This window comes from Stigmatopora nigra, chromosome 10 (assembly GCF_051989575.1).
Source record: "Stigmatopora nigra isolate UIUO_SnigA chromosome 10, RoL_Snig_1.1, whole genome shotgun sequence".
Taxonomy (NCBI): Eukaryota; Metazoa; Chordata; class Actinopteri; order Syngnathiformes; family Syngnathidae; genus Stigmatopora; species Stigmatopora nigra.
The window spans coordinates 5,208,274-5,230,021 of NC_135517.1; the positions used below are offsets into that span (position 1 = coordinate 5,208,274).

A 21,748-nucleotide genomic window follows, 5' to 3' on the forward strand; every position below is an offset into this window, starting at 1 on the left:
ATGAATTGACTGAGTGGCAGATCCAATTCATTTTGGCTGGGGAGGGTTGGCAGCAATCTGCAGTCTCAATGAAATCAACGTCTCTTGCTGTCAATTGCAATGAAAAATTACATTTTGTTTTTCAAAAGACACCAGCATACAATATGTACACATTTTCTAATATGTGTATATATATGGACGACTTAGGTGCAACAGATTTCTTTGAGAGAAACCTCATCCTTCCAAAAAATCAATACTGAGACTTTTCTAGGGGTACTTTTCAATGCGGACAATTTATGACGGGATTTTTACATATCCTAAAGGAACATAATGATCAATGATAGATATAATGCCATTGCTGTAAATCAGGTCATGCCATGTACATGCCCTCGGGAACATTTGATTGGGCCTGTCAAGCAATTGATAAAACCTCTGCAGAACTGTTATGAAAGGAACATTTTAACTGAAAAATATGTTTATTGTAAGTTGGGAAATGTTGTGTCAGTCCAAAATACATATCTTACCATCACAAATGTATCGTGTTTTTTTCTATTTTCTGTCAAAAGGCATCTAACGACTAGTTAAATACTTTTAGCTTCTTCTTTTGTGTTGCTACTAGACACATAATTAGAAGTATTGTTAACATTAAATATGGACATCAAGGAAATGTAAGCCGCATACAGATAAATGAGACTTTTTCCATCCCACTGACCTTTTTGCATGTTCTCATTAATCAAGGATCATGACGGTGTGCGTGTGCAGATGCCTTTGTGTGTATTTCAGTATGGCCACAGCTCATTTACAAAAGTCTTAAGACAACATTTAAAAGTAGAGTGAAACTGGGATTTGTCAGACTGTGTTTGAGAAAAAGAGAGAGAGAGAGAGAGCAAGAGAGGGAGTGGGGGTTCCTATTGATTATTTTAATCCATCTATTTGTGAGTCTGTGATCCTCTCGGATGAGCTTGCCACAGAGGAATTGCTAATAGGGCTGAATGCTTCCCTCCTCAACCCTCACTCCCTGTCCAATTAGCTTAACGCTGGAATCTCAGCATTGAGACTCACGGGAGGGGTAAGGCAGAGGAGAGGGTATGTGGGGGCTGACAACCCCCCACACTCCCCATCCCAATGTCCAACAACTAAAAAAATCTAATGTGCATTACATTTAAACCTCCTCTCCAAGTCGGGTGTACTGCATCCAATTTTAATTTTGGTTAAAGATCATTTCTATGTGAGTTGTTTTCAATTATATGGACAAAGTTTATTCAAATATTGTGGTGTTTGTACTAGTATGTTAGTGGCATTGCACAAGGAAAGGACAAACGTCACTTTATAATGCACAAAGAGGAAAAATAACACTTTCAATTTTTTTAATTATGTTTCATGTTGTTTAAGTGTTGATAATGCCACACATACAACCAAGCTTACAAAGTACAGAGAAGAGCGATGGGCGCACACATATGTGACAGCGGCAAAAGACACAATTGTATGCCGAATGGCATTATAGAGGAATATCATCACCTCAATGGTGACATTCATCAAAATAGCTCCACATCCAAAGTCACGCTTTCAAACGTCACTCGCAGGGCCCGAAAAGTCTCTGGCACTAAGTGCATGATGTGCTATAATGCATATGTTTCAATGATCCTTTTTTTAAAACTTTAATAGCTACATATAATTATTTAGTTACATTGGCATACTGTATTTCGTAATGCAAAGTTTTTATGACATGCTTTTCTTGTCCTGCCACCACATCCATACACCCTGAATCATTCTTTTCTTTTGTGTGTTTACAGATTCAAATTATATTCATATACATTCAAGAGTTTTGTACTGTGTCTGAAACTTCATTTTCATGGACTGCATCTTGGAAAATCCCTGTCAGATTCCGAAGGATCAGCTTTTCTGTCTGCACAGCTTGAGAAATGAAACAGTCTCATGCATGGAAAATGAAAGCGAAACAGAGCATGGAAGGCACGGCAACCCTTTTGTATGCTCGCAGGATGTCAACATTCGTCATTTGCATTAAAAAAATAAAATAAAAACACCTTCACTGCAGTACATTCACCAATAAAATGAGTGAATTAGGTAGTCAGGTTTTCACATCGCTTGATCTTGATGAAAAGGCAAATGCTGCTACACCATGCTGAGTTTAGCATTAAGCAAAGTGACATATGCTGCAGTAGAACAACTACAATAAACACTATTTAGATTTTTCTTTATTCTTCTGTTTGGAGTGGATCTTATATGAATCTTTAATACATAACATGGACCTCATTTGAGATCTAAAGTCATGTCATCCTTTAAAAGTTTGCCATCTTGCTAAAATTGTGAAGGCACGCAAACTTTTTAGACATTTAAGATACAAATTCACCACAACAACTGATAAAAAGTAGAGGTTTTTTTCAGTCCCTCTACAACTGCAACTTGGATCCATTTTACCATTTTATTCTTGTACGTATATTGACTGTGGCAAAAACAATTAACAGACATGTTGTATCATATTTCGATTTTTATATTTTATGCCAAAACACAAGATTTTGCCTTGATATTAATGTTATGTGAGCATATTTTGAAAATCACCGTCATCCCCAAAACCAAAACATTTAATATCGAATTATTTATGACTTCTTTTTGTCAACAGGCTCTGAATAATATGACATTCAACTGAATAGGTCAAACAAAAACTTAAATGCAGAATGGAAATGAAATTAATTTTAAACATACAGCACATTCACCCCTTTTTTTGCAAAAAAAATGCATTATCACCAATAATCTTTAATTTCTTTCAATATGATTTCTAATTGAAAATGTATTGGCACATGGAGGCCATAACCTGCTAATAAAAAAAAAAATCTTAAAATGAGATAATTCTCATAATACAGAATAACAACTAACCAGGTATCGGTTTGAGGTAAAACGGATGCAAATAGAATTTTACAATCTTTAAATAAAAGTTTTCTTCTAGTTTTGCAAGACGAATGGCATGATGAAATCAGGGCCTGTTAGATAGAAGACGGCGACTAATGAGGATAGTGTGTCTGTCAGTCAGGGTAGATGAGGAACCCCGAGAAGGTGCTGTATTTATTGGTGTTTCCCCCGTGAACTTTGCCGCCATCCAACTGCACGCATACTTCATCGCCTACGTCCAGGTGTAGGATGACACTATTTGAGGCGTAATCGTAATTCTGGTCTGCATCTTGGGCAATGGCACTGGCCCTCACCTACGGAATTGGAAGGGAGATGGGGGGGATAGAGGAGAGTGGTTAGTAACAACGTTGCAAGGCATAACACAGGAGAAAATTCATCCTGCTTGTGTTGTGCGACAATAAACAGAAAGAAGCAACTTAACTGCAAACTGTAAAGTGTTTTTTGCTTGAGTGTTTTCCAATTTTTCAAGTTATCGAAAACAAATAGCAGTCTGTTCCATCTATATCAAGGTTACAATGCAATTTGAAATCCATATAAGAATTTTGGTGCAGTGTCATCTCAGCTCTAGTATTGCTCTCTTGGGGAAATCAAAACAAAACAAAAATCAATAGAACTAGGTGGAATCAGGTCACAGAAGAGTATACATCTGTACCTTGCACACACAAAGGCCAAATCATCATGTATATCTGTAGTACTATGATTAAAAATGTGCCAATATAATTTTTCAGGAAAGATTATAGTATTTGGAATTTTCAAAATCAGTTTTACAATTGGACTTTGATGATATTCCAATATTCAAAGCATTATTATGTGCTTTTTCTGTCTTTTTTGTGTATTTGATTTTGTGATGTCCAAAGAAGCATCATTTACAGCAAATCTTAAAAGTTTAATGACAACCCTAAAAGCCAAAATGACACATTTCTCAAAAATGCTTTGTTGGTTGGTTTAGTCAAAAAAATCTCAATACCACCACTATTTACATCATTAATTATGTGTAAAATATCCAAAAATATTACTTACTCATATTCTAAATTGAAGATAACGGTATGCAGTATTGCAGGTATCACACAATGACACTTTTTCTCTTAATAAGATCCTCTTATGTATGGAATATTTAGGGAAATCATGTCACACTTTTAAAGTTTTCAAGCTTTTCAACTTTCAAACTCCTCTTTTGGAATGTGCTCCAGAATTCTCTCCAGTCATTTTCCTTCTGACATATCCTGTTCAGGAGTCAGGGAGTGTTACTACAGCTCGGACTGATTGCCAGTCAGTGAAAGGCCACAAAATAGAAGACGGGGGAACGATTCACACTCACCATCATACTAACACTGAGCCGGGAAATGAGACCCCCCTCACGCCATGTCCAAAAGTCAGACCACTGAATCACTACTCTAAAGGGGCAAAGAATCTAACTAAACCCTTCCAGTGTGACGTTACATTCCTCACCTTAACTCACAAGCATATTAATTACCAGCGAGGAAGCTGATGATCATATCACGTTTGCACAAGTGCCAACAAATGAGAGCTAATGAGGTATCAGATAATGATGCTTCTCCTCGCCAGGAAAGCTTTCATCAAGGCCCTGTGTGAACGTAGAGGCAACTGCTCAATGTCTTGTCATGTTTGTTCCTTCCTAAGAATCACAGACATTTCCTGCCAAGGATTTATTTGAACACATTTCAAGGTGGGGAGAATTGTCATTGCGATAATAGATAGGACAACCGCATTCATCATGTTGAAAGGTGGTGCCGTTGTTCCGTTTTACTCAGTAAGCAAATCTGTGGATAATGAATTGCCTCATCATTGGGAGAGTAGCCAGCCTCATAAGCACACAATTGTGAAGGAAAATAAAAGTGCATACATATTAATGATGCCATTAAAAAAAAAACCAACAACCTACGATTAATACTAATTCATTCCTGTCTTGTGCTTTATGGCTTTCCTCTTGAAAATTATGACTAGAGATAAATGAAATGACTTTTGACCTTAAGGTTTTTGAAAGGAAAATTAATTCTGCCTATATTTATTTAGAAGGTAAATTTTGGGACCATTGGAGACAGGCAACCTGTATCAGTCTAATTATAGACAAAAAGGAGTGAAATAATTAAGATAATTGGTCTTTTCATATTCCAGTAAAATATTTGTTGGGATGGTCACATAAAACAAACATTTGTCTATCCATATTTATGTTCTTTAGCCACCTATCCAATTTAAGATGATTTTTTAGCTGACGTTGGATGACAATGGCAATTGTAGAAAGAAAGACTGAAAAACTACAACTCTTGTGTTTTTTTCAGATCAGTGGGAGAACTTTTTAACACCAGAAGCTAGTGTAATTAACAAGGCAAAGGAATCACATATTTAAGGGTGACTAGTTAATCAAATTCTTGCTGAATTAATGAAGAGTGTGCATATTTCTGGCTAAGTATTACTAACAAGGTTGAATAGGAAAAAAGCTAGGGCAGACTGTTGAGCTTTGTTTGGTCTCAGTACATAAATTTACTTGCCTCAGCAAATGACGTAAAGGGTCAAATAAAACAAGAGTCGACGCCACCCGGAACGGAGGGCATGACCTCCGGAGGCGATTATCAAAGGATCGTCTGGAAACGGTACGGAATGACAGCCTGAAATAAAGTAAAAGTAGCTAGAAGTAAAATGATTGTTTACATTTGTTTTTAATCATCACTGTAGGTTTGTTTTCAGAAATATTTCTTCTCAAATGATCTCATCACAAACAAAAACATACTTATTGAAGTTATACCACTCATTAATTCTTGTTAACATGGTGTTCCCCCAAATTTAAAAATACCCGACTTGCCTAATTTGGGAAAATACATCCAAAAAAAACTTTGTCTCATGTCCAGCAGTCATTAAGCTTTTCAGACTTTCATGTGATTACAAAGAAAATCTAATTAGCTTCCTCTTCTCATTTTGTCATTTTAAGTCATTACCCAATCGATTCTGCCGTTGAGCCAATTGCTCTATTTAAAAAAAAAAATGTAAGTAATTTGATTCTGCTTGGTTAGACAGAAACAAATCAATACACCTTCTTTGTTTTCATTCAACGCACACCAGCTCACTAATTGTTGTGTGATCTTCCACACCTCAGCTCACCCATTTGCACCACCGTCACTCCCTCTTCATTCCGGGCTCATCTATCCATCTTTTTGTGTCGTTACGCTTCAGTGGGATGCCGCTCACGCACACATTTTCGCTCCTCGCAGTGGAGGTTTTGGGAGGGGGGAACAGAGACTAAGCATGTCCCTGTCCAGTCTAAATCGGATTGATTAACGGCGTGCTGCTGTGGCAGGTCTCCTGGGGACCACAGCACCCCCTCTCGCCCCACTACCACCACCCACACACACACACACAACCTACTCCTTACAATGTGCAGATGCATCAGGGTAGTCTATACACACTTGCAGGCTTGGATAATTGGTAGTTGGACAGCCATGGCAGCTCGGCGCCTAATAGCTCCAACCCCTCAGTAACGCTATACAATCACAATAAATGTGGGATAGGCTGCAATGGTCAAATAGACCCCTGAAATACTAGCAGGAGGTACAAAAAAGACATTTCCCATACCTCGACAGGAAATGCTCTCACCCATTTTATTTATTTATTTTTTAGAAATGAAGAGTGCTAGGGAACATATGGCGTGGGTCTTTTTTTTTTTATATTGTTATATTTTCTTAGGGAGAAGGGACAGAACAATTCCCCCAAGGAGGCCTAATGGTTTTTTGTAGAACTAAAAAAGGAAAGAGATTTTGACATCTTGTACATCCAACATCTGTCTCCATGGTAGAGCGGTAGCTTTCCCCTGATACTCTTGGCTGAGTTGCAGGCGGATGGGTGCTGTAGCGTGCTACAAATATATACAAAACTATTTCAAATTAACTTTTGCTTCAGCTGCGTTTTGAATCCCAGTCAAATTCCAGTTACAGTATTTTGCGCACGATAAGGCGCAATCAAAAGTCTTCAATTTTCTCAAACTACTACTACTACCACGATTAGTACTACTACTACTACCGCAACGACTACTACAACGATTACTACAACGATTACTACCACAACCACTACTACTACTACTACTACTACCGCAACGACTACTACAACGATTACTACCACAACCACTACTACTACTACTACTACAACAACAACAACTACTACCACTACTACTACTACTCCATTGAATATGTGCCTTATAGTACGCAAAATACAGTAAGTTTTCTTTTCTCAACCGTCGTCTTTGTCTGGATATTACATAAAAGTATAACAAATGATTGTAAGAAAACTAAACTAAAACTAAATTCATTGCCTCCCTGAATGCTCTTTCAGTTTACTGTTGGTGCCTTTTTGTGATTTTGACGATTGTGCTTAATTATCAGATAGTCATCCTCTTGTGGTGAAATTTTAAGGATGGCGTTCAATGCAGTTCTTTCAAAAACATAGCCTTTGGAAATGCCCTTTCAAAAGAATAGATTACATTTTATGCATGCTTTGATTTTTAATGGTGTAAAAATGACTATCATCATATGCTGACTTGAACGGTGCGTGTCTAGTAGCCAAGCCAAGCCATGATATTAATGGCATCTCATTGAAATGGCCTTTTAAAAAATGAACATCGTCTCATTATATTAGCTGGCCTAAAAGGACACCTTGTTATTTACGGCTTTTTATGGTTGACTTTCTGGGAGACACGGAGTTTGTTGCCCTCGACTCGGTCAGTGGAGATGCTGACATTTAGTGTGTTTTTCCCCCTACTTTTCTGATTAATTCATCTGGCCCTTTCCTAAGTAGAGAAATTAGATTAGAATTATTTTTAAGCTCTTACACTATCCATAAATCACCAATTTTCAGCCATCCATGTTTATTCTAATGTAAAATTAAAGGAGTTACTACAATAGATTTTACAATTCTGATTCTGCATATGTTGATAGAAGTTACTTGAGTTTATTTTACTCTATGCCTTAATTGAAAAGTGAAAGATCTCAAGTAAATAAGTAATACTATAGTACTTTACATACTTCTTTAGTTTAAGGTTCACAGTTTATATATTTGAAACATTTTATTTGAGTGTGAAAAACGCTCACCTCGAAAGACTTAAATTGCCATTGTTGTTTTCATATGTTTAATGAATTGGACTTTTTTTTCCCCCTTCCACATCTACATAATTTCTGTCAAGAGAATTGTGTTTCTCTTCTCAGCACAAATGAATCTAACTCTCACCTGCCACTTACAATCACAGTGAAAGTGTTTGTTTCCTTTAAGTGTGCACAAAATGCTTGGACGGAAAGCAAAAACAAGTCAGGAAAGGCAAATCAGGATTATTGTCAGCAGCAGTGCTGCATAATAGTGACAAGCAAGTAGATTTCTGTCAGTGAGCCCCAGGTTGCTTCACTTGATCCCCCACCGCCTGGGAGGGAAGACCCCGTGGGACAATGAAGACGATTACTCTCCATCCACTTTCCCAATTTACAAGCAGGCTGGCTTGCAAACTAGTAGAAAATAATTTCCATGTAAGAAATATTGACTGAAATTTCTTTCTATTGTCTAATTTTCCAAGTTTTCCATATGCTGAACTGCAAAATCTTGGGTGGAGATACTTGATTTGGTAAATGAACCAAAATAATGGGAATAAAAGACTCATTATTGGACAATGGCAGCTCATTGAAAATAAATAATACAAAAAATGAAACACATTATTGGCTGGGTAGGTTCACAAGTGTGGCTAAGGATCAAATTCTGTATTATTGACAAATAATTTAAAAAAAATAATTAAACCGTGCATATTTTTTACATGGTTACAGGTTAAAACCACCAAAAAAGGACATTTTCTGCTATTGTTTTGTTTCACACTGCTTTTTAATGCTACAGTAATAAAAGTGACAGGATTCGTTCACTGTGATGTACGGACCTTTCAGAGCAGAGCGAGGCCATTGAGACGGCGCTCTCTTAAACTCACCACAGGGAATGTTGGGTATGAACTAGAAGAGAAGGGCAATTGAACGTTTTTTTTTTTTCTTCTCCCCCTCTTCTTTTCTGGTTAAAGGTGTCATGTTCTCCTTGCCTCTACCTACATGTACCAGCCAGAGGTTCCTGATTCCATTATGCAGGTTGACAAGGAGCCGTTCCCACTCCCACTAATTGGCATATAAATACAATTTTTTACTGACACTCAAAACCTTTGGTGTTGATTAGAAAGTCTCTAATTGGTTGGAACTGGAGACCTTTCAGTGTAAAAGAAAAGAATTATTGGCATGTAATAGAAAAAGTCAGAATATAAATTGGAATAATTACTGATGTTATTTGAGATTAATTTTTTTTGTTGCCAGGATATTTTTAGAGCGTCGTAATTGCTTTATGGAGAAATTTTCATTTTGAGTAACTTGATGAGGTTTTAACCTTTTTTAAAAATGAAGGAATTTAATTGCATTCAATTTATTATCCTGAGCTTTTTTTAAAAAAAAAGTATTTCATTCAGTTGTTTGATGATAAAACAATAAAAGTATTTTTGTGTAGACCACTAATAAAAATAATGGCAATTTACAACTAATTTGAAATTTTAGGTCTAAAAACAATTGTATTGTTCTCTGCATATAAAAAAATGAATGTAACATATTTTAAAAGTGAGGATAAAGCACTTCAGAAAATGAATAAATGAAAGAATTTTTCTAATTGCAAATCTGTATCTTCATTTCAACAACAATTTTCTAAATATTAGTTTCATTATTCCATTCCTGTCTGGTTTCTTTTAGTGTTTTTGCCTAGGCTTTGTTGATATAGGAATGTCAGGATTATTATTATTATTAGTCAAAAATGAATTCATAATAATTGAAAGCTTGATAACATAAGAGCCATAAGAATTAAATTTGTGTTAATTTACAGTTCTATAAACTATACTTTGTATCCAACTACAAAAAGACCATTAAAATGTTGTTTCACCCTTTGTGCACTTTTGAAGGCAAGCCTTTACATATATGATCTCACAAGAAATAATGAGTCTTTTTTTAAAAGCACCTGCAGCAGACAAGGCACATATATTATCCCCCAATCTTTTTCTTTCCCTCCAACTTTTACACCTTGCATTGTTAAGCCGGAGTCTCCCTGGAAAGCGCGTCAGAGCGTTTTGTCGACTTTAATAAGGCCGCTGCCTTATTAAAGGAGGTTTATCCAGCACTCTCCTTGTGCTGTACATGTTTGATCCAACCTGTTGCCATAGCCACATAATGAGGTCACTCAATGTCAACAGCAAAGATGCATTTTTTTTGGCTAACCGCAGCCACGTTTTGATCGTCGATGTCATCGAAACATGGCATGGGGGACGTACGCTTGCGGGCATTTTGTGCACCCATTTTGGACCAGCCATAAATATTCTTATTATCGCACTGTGCTCATCAGTGTAAAGGGCAAAGTACAACTGGATGGTGAATTATATATCAATTGAAAAGGTCGTCTTCCTCCACACCTTTCTGAATCTTGAATTATGGGAGACAAGAGGTGAGGAGAATTTCTTCCACTTGAGATTTCAAAAGTCAACTTGGATGTAGCAATCACTTAGTTATTTTTTCATTTATATCTCAACTCCATCCTTTGGAGGATATTCGTGTGCCCTTATTCTCCTACACTGTCTAGTCTCATGTGGAAATCCATCCATCTCCCATTTGGCACACGGGTCTGACGGCTGCCTGTCTTTGCACCCCTATTTCTCTCACTGCTGTCTTACTCGCTGATCATCACCAGTCTGATACTGTTAATACATGCACATGTTTACATTCCTTATACGGTGACAGATACTATTACTGTGATTTGCTCAAACAAACCAACAAAGAAACTTGTGTCCAAATCAGTGACAAAAATATATATGTAATGCCATTTATGAGGTAATCTCTGTCCGATAATTGATATCATTACAGAAGACAGTGTAAGGATAGGTCAAGTTTTTATTTTAATTTTAAATGTATAATGTATATGGACTTTTTACCTAAATTTTGTGAAATTTAGTGATACTTCTAATCAGTTGCAATCTATACTATGAAAATTAAGATAAATGTTAAAAGTAAAAAGTAAAGAAAGTAGTTGTTTTAGTATTTGTAATGTATTTTTACTTTTTTGACATAATATAGTAATTGGATGTATGTAATTTAATAGATAAAGATGCCCATTTTGGAGTACTATTTTATTATTAGTACAGTATACAATACCCGGCGAAGATCGCTTCTATTAAGTTGAACAAGTTTTTAAGGGTTTGCCTTTTGACCTGACAGGTTCTCAGAAATAGACTCTAAAATTGGACGAAAAGATCAGCGCTGAATTGGGTTAAATAATTTAGTTGATGGAAAAGATAATTAATGGGGAAAGAGTCAATAGGCAGAGGGGGCTGTAAAAGGGTATTGTAAGGAGGGGCACAGGTTGAGTGGAGAAGATCTCATCTAAAGGCTATGAAAGATTTAACAGTCCAAGACGACAGGAATGCCAATTTCAAGTCTCCTAATTTAATGTGGAATTGAACTGCCCTCCCTCTTTACTCTGTGCTTTATGGACAGCTTGTCAAATCCATGAAAAATGAATAACTTTTTTTTTCCTTACAGACTTTATTGCTCTCATAAATCCTGGTTTCAGGCCTGCACTGGATCCAGTAGAGCTTCAACGTTCTACCAAAATATTAATTGTGACAAGATGCAAGTATTAGCCAATTGTTTGTCTTTAAAGAGGTCAGTTGTCCAATCTATGTAAACTGGAAGGGTCTGACCGGATGGAATGATTACTTTTGTCATCAATGGCAGCCAATGAGATCACATGGCTCAATATAACTCAGAATAGAATTGATATGTTAATATTACATGGTAAAGAATACCACTTGGTGACAACACCGTGTGATTGATTATACAAAAGTGTCATTATAACGATTCGGTTCAGCCTGTTATTGTGGCTTGCTGAAGCTCCTTGAGGATGCCTTATTTTCTTGGACCGTCGTGGATATGGCGAGTTCTACAGTGCCTAGAGTAATCCATTTTTCTTTTTAATAATTGCAGTCCAATGGAGAATGCAGAAAAGCCAAATGCAAGACATGCGACACCACGATTTGCATTGTTAATAAGTTAAACCTGCCCATTTGCAGATAGCTAACATTACATTAAACCAGTGTCTTATTAAAAAGGTCAATGGTTTGATTTATAATTGGTAAAGTATTATCCTGCGAGCCTTTTAAGACATTTTGTTATTATTTTAGCTATTTTTGGTTCGTCATAACTGATGTATGAAGAATATAATAAGATTGAAACATTTCTTCTGGCTTTATGGGAGGTGCTTCCAATACCTTATTACCTACATGTACTAATATAACATGGACATCATTTATGACGATACTCAAATGTCAATGAAGTTAGTCCGCTGTCAATAAAACTGAAGATTCCAGGCATTGTGTGCAGACAGAAGGTAGTAAAGCACTGGACATGACAAGCTTGTGACGTTTTTGTATCAAAGATCGTAAACGCAAAACCTGGGAGCACATGAGAAAACAGAAGGGAGTTAGAGAGAGGAACTTGTTTCACGAGCAAAGAGACAGGTGGCTTAAGCAACAACGTTTGGTATCAAGAGTAAAGTCTGGTTAGTGAGAACTGTAAGCATTGGAAGTGTTGAGTTTTACGTTTCAGACGACTTTGTTTGCTTCAGTTTAATTATTTGGCTTAAAGTCTTGTTTTTAGTTGGATTTGTAAAGGCTTAGTTTGAAGCCAGAAGTTTAGTTTGGCAATTCTTGGGTCCTCAAATCGTTTCCAGCGAGTTTACCAAATCTCCCTCCCCAACACCTGAATCCAATGATCAGGATCAATGCCAGACTTATGCAGAGCTTGCTGATAAGAAAATCGTTTATTTAGAATATCCATACCAAGGTATTGCTTTAATTAGGGGTCTTCGAACCAGTTCTCAAGGGCCACTATGGGTTCTTTTGGGACTATGGGACTTTTTTTTGCTCTTTAAAACATAAACCCTACATTGATTTTATTTACCACTGTGGTAGATAATATTGTATACCTGGAATTTAAGTTGAACTATTAAAAGAAGTTAGCAACCAAAAACCCAATACAAAAAATGCAATCCTAAATCTCTTTAGTTTTTGATTGAAACAATAAATTAAAATTTGGGAGAGAGAACATTCCTGGTAAGCTAGACCAAAGATTGCAGAACCAGGCTTTTAAAGCAAACATTTCGATATTAGTAGTTACGTCGCCATTCTGTCATTCATCCTTTCTTATTTTAATCCAATTTCTGCTTTTGACAGCAGTGATCACTCACTGCCAGCCCCACCCACTTCCAATGGATTGGACATCTATCGCCAGCGACGGCACTGAAACATGATCATTCACTCCCGACACTCTCAGTTCAAAAAGATCGGTCGCCTATCGTCATCACTGGCATCCAGAGAGCCAAGTAAAAGGCTTTGGGTTTTACGAATTGAGAAAAAGTATTCCTTTAAAAGATTTAGCATCATGAAACCCAGAAGAAGAAAAAAAACAGATCGAAACCCCAATAGAATCCAACACTGCTTTAATGAGCAGCTGTTTTGAATTGTAAAATGGTCTACTTCACACAATGTATGCAAACAGTGAAACAGTGGAGACACTAATTTCTTGTGCCTCTTTTTCTTGTTCAAGTATGTAAATCAGTGGAGCGGTGAACAAGAACCCGTCAGCCTGACAGCTGCTGTAAGTTGATGCACAAAGTAAATGATGTACTAAGTCATCAAACAGGGATAGTTTGACTTGGCCTGTTACAATGCAAAGCAGACTTGTTTGGGTTTTTTTTCCGACTGGTAATCCCCAAGATGTCACTCTTTTATTTTTCAACGTCTGTCAGAATCACGGCTCCTCGAGACTGTGAGGGTTTAGTGTGCCAAGCTTGTCAGCGATTTCCAGATGGAGGCATTCAAGGGTTTTGCGAGAGACATTTGTGGGCTACTTGTTTATTTATTAGCGCCAAAGTCGCAGTTCCGCGGAGGCCAGTTGCCAACTGTTGCATGCTGGCTTTGTTCCACTAAGACATGGAGAATTGATATCCCCTTGATCGCTGGCCTGTCAATCACAGCTCTACTCTCCTTGTTTGGAATCTGTATAATTATTTGGACTTTTTATGTATCCAGTGAGGAAAAATTTCGCAAAAAAGATCATATCAAAACATATGAGAATGCTGGACCGGCTACAGGATATTTTAGGATATGTTCATTCAATGACTTTCAATTTCTCTTTAATTATGGACACTTTTTCCAAAGTAAAAAGTCTCAAAATTGGTAGTTAGGGATAATATGAGAGAAGAGGATTATGGTAAAATACTATGAATAATGTAAATGACATATTTAAAGTCATATTCAGAATTGTAAGACTCGGGCTTATGTAATTTGTCACTTATGATTAAAATTTCAATTGCTCTTATGTTTTCAAAGTGAGGGGTATAAAATATACAAGCTTATAACAATCCTTAAATGCACAAGTTTTTTATAATTTACTTTTATGACTTCTTAAAATAATACATACATATATGTATGTTGCGGATGCATGCATACAGTACACACTACATATTTTATATTCAAGCATGATTAACGGCATCATCACAAAAGTCAAATATGTGAATCAGGTAGATTTATCATTATTTCAAAATAATTGTGCTTATTTGATATCTCAAACAAAAAACATGGACGTAATGTTGAGGTATACGTTTTCTGTGTTTTGGATATTTTTAATGGCATATATATTGATGTAAATTCCGGCTACTGGTGTATTTGGACGGGAAATTGACTTGAAGAATAAACACAAAGAAAACATATTTCAGAGCTCAAGCGTGTCCAACTCATTGTTATCATGGATCATGTCTAAAGTCTGTTTTTCTCAAATGGTCTCTTTTGTTTATATTAAATGACAAATTGAATGTTAAATTTCAAGTCATTAAAATAAGTGACAAACAAATGCATTTTATTTTAGTTCATATACCAAGAATTTGGTTGAAAAAAAAATCTTTTAAAAGTGTATAATATGTGACTTGTGATTTGTTAAACATTTCAACCCAAATTAAGACGACATGAAGTGGACAAGCTACTTATGACTTGCTTTAGTGGCGCAAATGAAATGATGCATTGGCCTGAATGTGGTGCCAGGCCTTGAGTGGGCCTCTGACACAAGGGCTTTGAATGAAACGGTGACAAGGGGTTTAAGGTCAAGAGTGTCAACAGCTTTTTGCTGGATGTCGGTTGGGATAACTTCCACATCACCTTTAGAAAGATAATGGAAAACACATTTTACCCGCAAATAAGGGTTTCTTTTATTTGTTTAAAACCCCCCTTGAATAATGTTGAATGTTAATTTTTACCATTTATAAATTGCAGTTTGATAGTCTAAACATGACGTATGATCAGGAGAATAGGACAATCATTGACATGATCAATGACATCACATTCACTCACCTGCCCATTCTTCTTGAGGTCAGCCCACATGCTCGTCCCATCCCCTCCTCTCATCAGGACGTGGTAGGTAAAGTAATAAATGCCGGGCAGAGGACAGGTGAATTTGCCCGTACTGGGCTCGTAGTAGTTCCCCACATTGGTCACCACGTCGTCAAACTTCAGTACCTCACTCCCTTCGTGTTGTTTCCGCAGGCCGGCGTAGAAGGCGATTTTAGGAGTGTACAAGGAAGGGCCGTAGCCACCCGGCCCAGGCCCCGGTGGCCCAGGTGGACCGGGTTTACCGGGTTCTCCGGGCGGACCTTTAGGCCCGGGGGGACCCGGAAGCCCCGGGTTTCCTCTAAAACCCTGTTTGCCTCTACGGTTGGCCAAGTCCGGGGGCTGTGGGGAGGAGCCCGTCAGCTCTCCTTGAGGGGGGGTGAACGTATCGCACACCATCTTGCAACTCCCCAGCATCTCATAGTGCGTGCCCCCGCCTCCAGAAGCGCCCCCTTTAGTGGTGTGAACCAGTAGGGGGATGGCCACCAGTAAAACCAGGACCATAGCCACGCCGATTCCGGCCCCAATTACACGTTTCTTGCGGCTCAGGCGGGAGGCGGCCAGCGTGAGGAAGTCCTCCTCCCCCTTGACCGGAATGGTTGTGCCGGCCAGGCTGAATTCTTGATGGAACGTCACTGAAGGAATTTTGGAAATGTGGGACTGGTATTATTGGGGCGGATACTTGCCCCTGTCAGTACATTTATGTTGACTTTTCTTTTTCCACTTTAGAAGAGATTATAAGCGCAGTCGATTTCCGATGAGATAAGAAGTCCTTAATTGTTGCCGTTTTGTTTCAGGCCACAATGCTCTGGTATGTTGAAGTAGAGAGCTGTCAGGTGGGGTCAACAGTATTCCCACTGGGGTTCATCTCACCCACCGCATTGGTGAAATGGCGTTGACTCGGCTGTCCGCTGGAAACTGACAAAAATGCGCTGGTTTAGTCCACCTAAGTTTTTGCTTTGTTTCTTTTTTAGCTTGACGGACTGTCAGCGTTGCTCGAAAGAATCTCGCACGGCTCATAAACAGCCAGATATTGAGTAGCGAGGCAGCACTTGTGAAAGTGTTTGTTTCAAAGCCGTTTTGAACATCACAGCGCAGACCATCTTTACAATCTGCAGGGAAGAACATTTCAGATTGTTAATAAGAAGCCATAAAAATAATAATCACAATTAACTCAAATAGTAATATTATTTCTTTGTATTTTTTGTAATTGTGGATCACACATTTGCCTTAAAAACATGCACAGGTATTGATTTTTCCCCCAAATACAAAGCTTAACAAAATATGTTTAAATCATTATTGTTGTAGAAGCAATATTCATATTTCAGTCATTTTTCACTTTATTCAGTAACATTCAACAAACTCAGACAGAAAATCTCCAAACTATAAATGGCAGAATGTTGACTAAAGTTAATCCCATTTGAATCGTGTGCCACATTACGACATTCATAATGATAATAATAAAATAACAAAGATGAACTCACCGTTCAGTTTTCAGTTCAGTTTTCTCACATCGCAGGAAGAAACGAAAACACCTGAAACAACGACTTCTCCGACTGAAGTTACGGCAGACGCACTTAATATGAAGCATGTGGGAAGACAAAAAAAAAATACGGAGAAGTGATCACGTGCGTCACTTTTGGAAAAGCAGGTGGTCCGAGCGACTGCTTTTTAGTCCGCTAAGTTAAGTTAAGGAGACTTCAGCACCAGGAACAGCACCGCGAGCTCTCGTCCGAGCAACAGTTCCCTCACTTGTTGTATTTTATCTCCTTCCTCTGTCGTCTTCGTCCGAGCGACTCTGACTCCCACCCATTCCTTTCCTCGCACCTTCCTTCTTTTTCCTCTTTCTTTCCTTCCTTCTCCTCCATCACTCAGACGCACGCGCCTACACGCCCGCGCATACATGTGACCTTTTCTCAAATCAAATGACTGGATCCGGAAAGTTTAATCACAGATCGTCTTGACGAATGATAAGGTTGAGTCATTGTCTGCCATTGACGACCACGAACGTCCAATTTGTTTAGTCTGGGAAGACTGGCTGTGTGAAGCCTCATGTTTCAGTGCCGTTGGTGTGTCCAAATCCAAACACATTTGTTTATTTTAATAACTTCAGATTAAGGGTAGTGAGGGGGTGCTGGAGACTATCCCAGCTGACTTCGGGTAGGAGGAGACGGACCTCTAAAATGCAATACCCAGTGAAAACCCACCCCCCATATCCCCAAAACATACACAATAGGCTGTTTGAACACGCTTAGGAAGAACATGCAAACTCCACACAGCTGGACCAACCCGGATTTGGACCTAGGACCCCAGAATTGTGAAGCCGACGAGCTAACCACTCATCCACCAGGGTACCCATAATACAGCTATAGTCATAATAATAATATGCAAGGTTGGACTCAATTTGACCAAAGTACAAGTCAATTGGGAGTACTGCTACTTATTTATAGTCCTGAGGACTTGGGTTCAAATCTTTCATTTTGGCCTTCCTGTGAGTTTTTTTTATTATTTATTGTGGCTACACTAACTTCCTCCGCATTCCTAATACAGACACGTTAGGTCCTCTAACCTTAGCCTTAAGCATTATAGAGAACGGTGGATGGATGTTGAGAAATGATAGGTGGCATAGTGTGTTTTGCCTGTGGCTAGTATTTGTATACCCTAACCTATGAGTCAAGTACCGAGCCCTTTCGTTTTATCCCTAGGGCCATCATATTTTGACTGCACATATTAGAAGCAGGGCGGCCCGAAGTGAGCGAAGATAGTCTCCAGCACCCCCCAGGACAAAGCAGTTCAGAAAATTTAGCAAAAACCAATCCAATGTTTTAATTTGAAGGCAATATATCACACAAATCTCTCGCAAAAATTGTACAGTGAAGTGCTATTAACAATATGACAGAACTTTGATCACGCACACTATAATTAAATCAATATCACAAGCGAAAGCTAGAATTCTCTGCATTCATACAATCAGTTCACTAACAAATTGAGAGAAGAGAATCATTACCGGATAGGAGCCATGTGAATGGATGTCTTTCAGCATTCACAGTAATATCGGCTATATACGATGCCTCAAAAGCATACGTGGCGGCTTTGTGAGCTGTCTAGACGTGTGGCGGGGGAGGCTGCTTTGGCAGGGTGCACAGACCATGCCATGTGCTTTGAGATAGGGACACAATACACAAACATGTGAACAGAAGATGGGTATGTTTGTGTCGCTTTCAGACCTCGTTAGGGATGAAAGATAAATCGCTGTTGACACCCACCACCATTGCACCGACACCTTCCCCTGTCTCTGTTCTGTCTGACTTCACAATTCATGAGCTACATGAATAAAATAAGTGTAGCTAGTCCAATAACATATTGTTTTTATAATCTTTTTACACTCAACTGACCCGTGAGACACAGAACCCAGTCCATCCACCATTGACTCCGATCCATTAGAAATATTGCTATGGGCTCTCTTTTATGAAGAAACAGGGAGCTTGAAGCATTTAGTCAGGCGGCATTCCTGCGGGGTAAAAGTCTACTTGTATGTGTTGTCAGTTCTGCTCCTCATTTATTCATCTCCCAACTTTAGCGAGCAAGAGACTGGAGCAGATATTGAATATGGATCAATAGATCACTCCCCAGGATGCGTACTGTCAGCTTGCTGCGCCTCGAGGCATGTGCCGAGCCTCCGCTTACATTTGCATTGGAAGTTGCAAAAGGAGCTCCACTGGCCGAAAAGCGGCAAACTGTGTGCTCTCTGTATTTTACAAAATGTGTAAATGTGAAGTAGTGAGGTGAAAATAGTTAGTCTAAGTGAGCAAACGTAAGATTTATCTCTTTTTCTATGGGCAAATGTCTTCTTTATGTGGCTTCTTGGCCTCAATGTGAGTGACTATACATGCATACATATATACGGACGCACACATCATTTACTTGAGACTCTGACACACTGGTGACACACACAGTGCTTCCCTGAATTCAAATGATTACTGCCAAGCAGGAAAGACAATTTAGAGAGAATGAGGTTTTTAGAGCCCTATGAAATATTAACTAAGTCGATGAATACATAAGATGTGAGGTGATAATATCAGTCCTCGTCAGTTCCATTGTAATAGATGGAAACCTGTTGTGGGATGTCATCCACTTGTGAAATGAATTAACACAATTGTTTGCGGGAAGAAATATGTTCATCAAGGTAGTCATTTTCTGACAACATTGCTGTTATCAAGGGAGAATTCTTCCTTGACTTTTCGAACCTTGAAATGTCCGAGCTGTGGTTGAAGATTTATTGTTGATAAGGCCCTGCAATGGTTTTAGGGCTTATTGTGGGTGTTATCATCTAAGAAGATTTTTGAAATATAACATTGTACCATTTTTATCAAAGAGTTTCCCATAGAATGTCATTTTCTGTGGATGTGCTACTAGTGCAACAATAAACAAACTGATACCCAAGTAGGTAGTTGTGGAAAGGGCTCAATCTGACCTGCAATATCACAGGTCAGAGAGTAAACATGGAGGGGCCAAGATCGACCTTGCAACGATGGATGGTGAAGAGCTCGAGGCTAATGGAAATGTTGGGGTCACAGAATCTCTCTATTGGTATTGTAACCAAAAATGTAGTGTTGCTTACGTGCATCGCTGTTCCAAGAAACCTAACAAAAAGCCATTATGCATTTTTTTACTACTTTCTTTGACGCAAACACATTTGGCTACGACCAAAGATTATCGACCTTTTTATCTTTGAAATCCAATTTGTGCAGTTTTACTGCTAAAAGAACAAAAATCCAAAGTGACTGTCCTATATTGATTGAACCTTTATTGCCATGGTGAAACATTTTGAAGAGTATTCTTTTCTATCTCTCTTTATTTTTCTAACGTCAACATACACAGATTTTACTATTAGAAGAATGGGCTTTTTAGTAACAAATAAATGATTCAGACAGTTTCGTTTTTGGACCGAATGCATTGTTGTGGAAGTTTTGTCATGTTGATGCTTCACAACACCTCTGCCTTCTGTTGGTATAGAGACCTGATTAGAATCCTGGATTACGAGTGACAGTGTGCAGATTGAGTAGCACAGCCTCTCTAATTCTCTCTATTAATGAGTTGCTCTCCAAACTGTTGCCCCGGACCCCATCTATTAATCACAATTTGTCATAGGTGGTGTGCCCCACAATTGCCTCCCCTTCCTCATCTGGTTTTCCTCCCCCCCAGCCACAGTACCTTCCCTGCTACTTGTCTCTCATTCCATCCCATTCGTTTATCTCTTCCTGACTAACTTCCCCTCACAGTGTCCACACAATACTCATCTCTTAATTTGTGGCCTCTGAGCATTGGCCCTTGCACCTGTTCTCTTTGCCACCGATTTTACTTGCATCTCCAGCCTCAGCTCTTGCACTATTTTCTACACCACCCTGGTCTCTTGCTCTCCCTCTATACTAAGCATGGTGAGGCATACTGAGTGGGCTTCAGCCCTGAAGTTCCCATTTTAATTCTACTCGCTCACCAAGGTTAAGTAAGCACACCCCAAAATGGTAAATAATAAATTATCGTTCAAATTTGTGCCAAGATTTGTACATTTTGCAATTAAGCGCTTTTTCCCCCCTAACGTATGGTGGGTTATTTCTGTGCTGTTTGCCACGGCGGACTGAGATTGCAAAGAATGTATCAAATTTCAACGTTTAAAACATGATGAACATAAATAGATGAGGAAGGAAAATAAAAATGTCCAAAAAAAGTATAATCTTGAGAAGTATATTGACATTCTGGAAGAAATTTGGAACAAAATAATCGTAATAAACCAAGTAAATTGAATTTTTCTTTGTTGAATGTTATTCAACTGCATGGCTAGAAATTGGGATTTACTTGGGTCTTCATCCAACAATGTTTTTAGCGCACATCAATAAAATGTGCGCTTTGGAAATATATATTTACCCACTCATATTCAAACTAAATGCTGATTTTTGGCCTCTAAACCACCTAAGATGATCTGCAAAGTATAGTAGTGTATTTAATTCAACTCCAAGCCCAAAACTTGCTATGCATCATGTTTTGCAATAGCTTCAGATGGATGCATTTGTAATCGGAAGCTGCTGGTTCTCATTTTCACTAGGGAAGAGATTATTGTCAGATAAGAAATCTACAATCTTCCAACCAGAATCACTGAGCCTTTACCTATTCTGGACTTGGGCGTTTCACATTTCTTCTGCTGAAGATTTGTCAATGATGAGTTTTTTTCCTCCCTAAAAAAACTGCCAGTCAGTCAGTGTAAAAAGTATATATATATATTTGGTCAATTTACTTCATTTTCTAGTCAGTCTTTGCTAATTTTGTATTTAGAATATCATACTAGCCCAA

At 38.3% G+C, this 21,748-nt stretch overlaps 1 protein-coding gene across 1 annotated transcript; it reads right to left on the reverse strand.

Annotated features, from left to right (window-relative positions):
- Positions 1–1,341: 1,341 nt before the first annotated feature.
- c1ql4b (complement component 1, q subcomponent-like 4b) lies at positions 1,342–17,221 on the reverse strand. Its single transcript, XM_077727219.1, has 3 exons — positions 16,885–17,221; positions 15,365–16,512; positions 1,342–3,200 (listed from the first exon to the last, which is right to left on the reverse strand). The coding sequence occupies exons 2-3, from the start codon at positions 15,902–15,904 to the stop codon at positions 3,021–3,023; spliced, it is 720 nt and encodes a 239-aa protein (XP_077583345.1). The 5' UTR covers positions 15,905–16,512; positions 16,885–17,221; the 3' UTR covers positions 1,342–3,020.
- Positions 17,222–21,748: the final 4,527 nt, after the last annotated feature.

Excerpts from the sequence above, each read along its gene's own strand:
- c1ql4b (XM_077727219.1), bottom strand. The coding sequence starts at position 15,904 with ATGGTCCTGGTTTTACTGGTGGCCATCCCCCTACTGGTTCACACCACT. Across the intron at positions 3,201-15,364 it reads ACCTCAAGAAGAATGGGCAG|GTGAGGGCCAGTGCCATTGC; the intron begins GTGAGTGAATGT and ends CCAATTCCGTAG.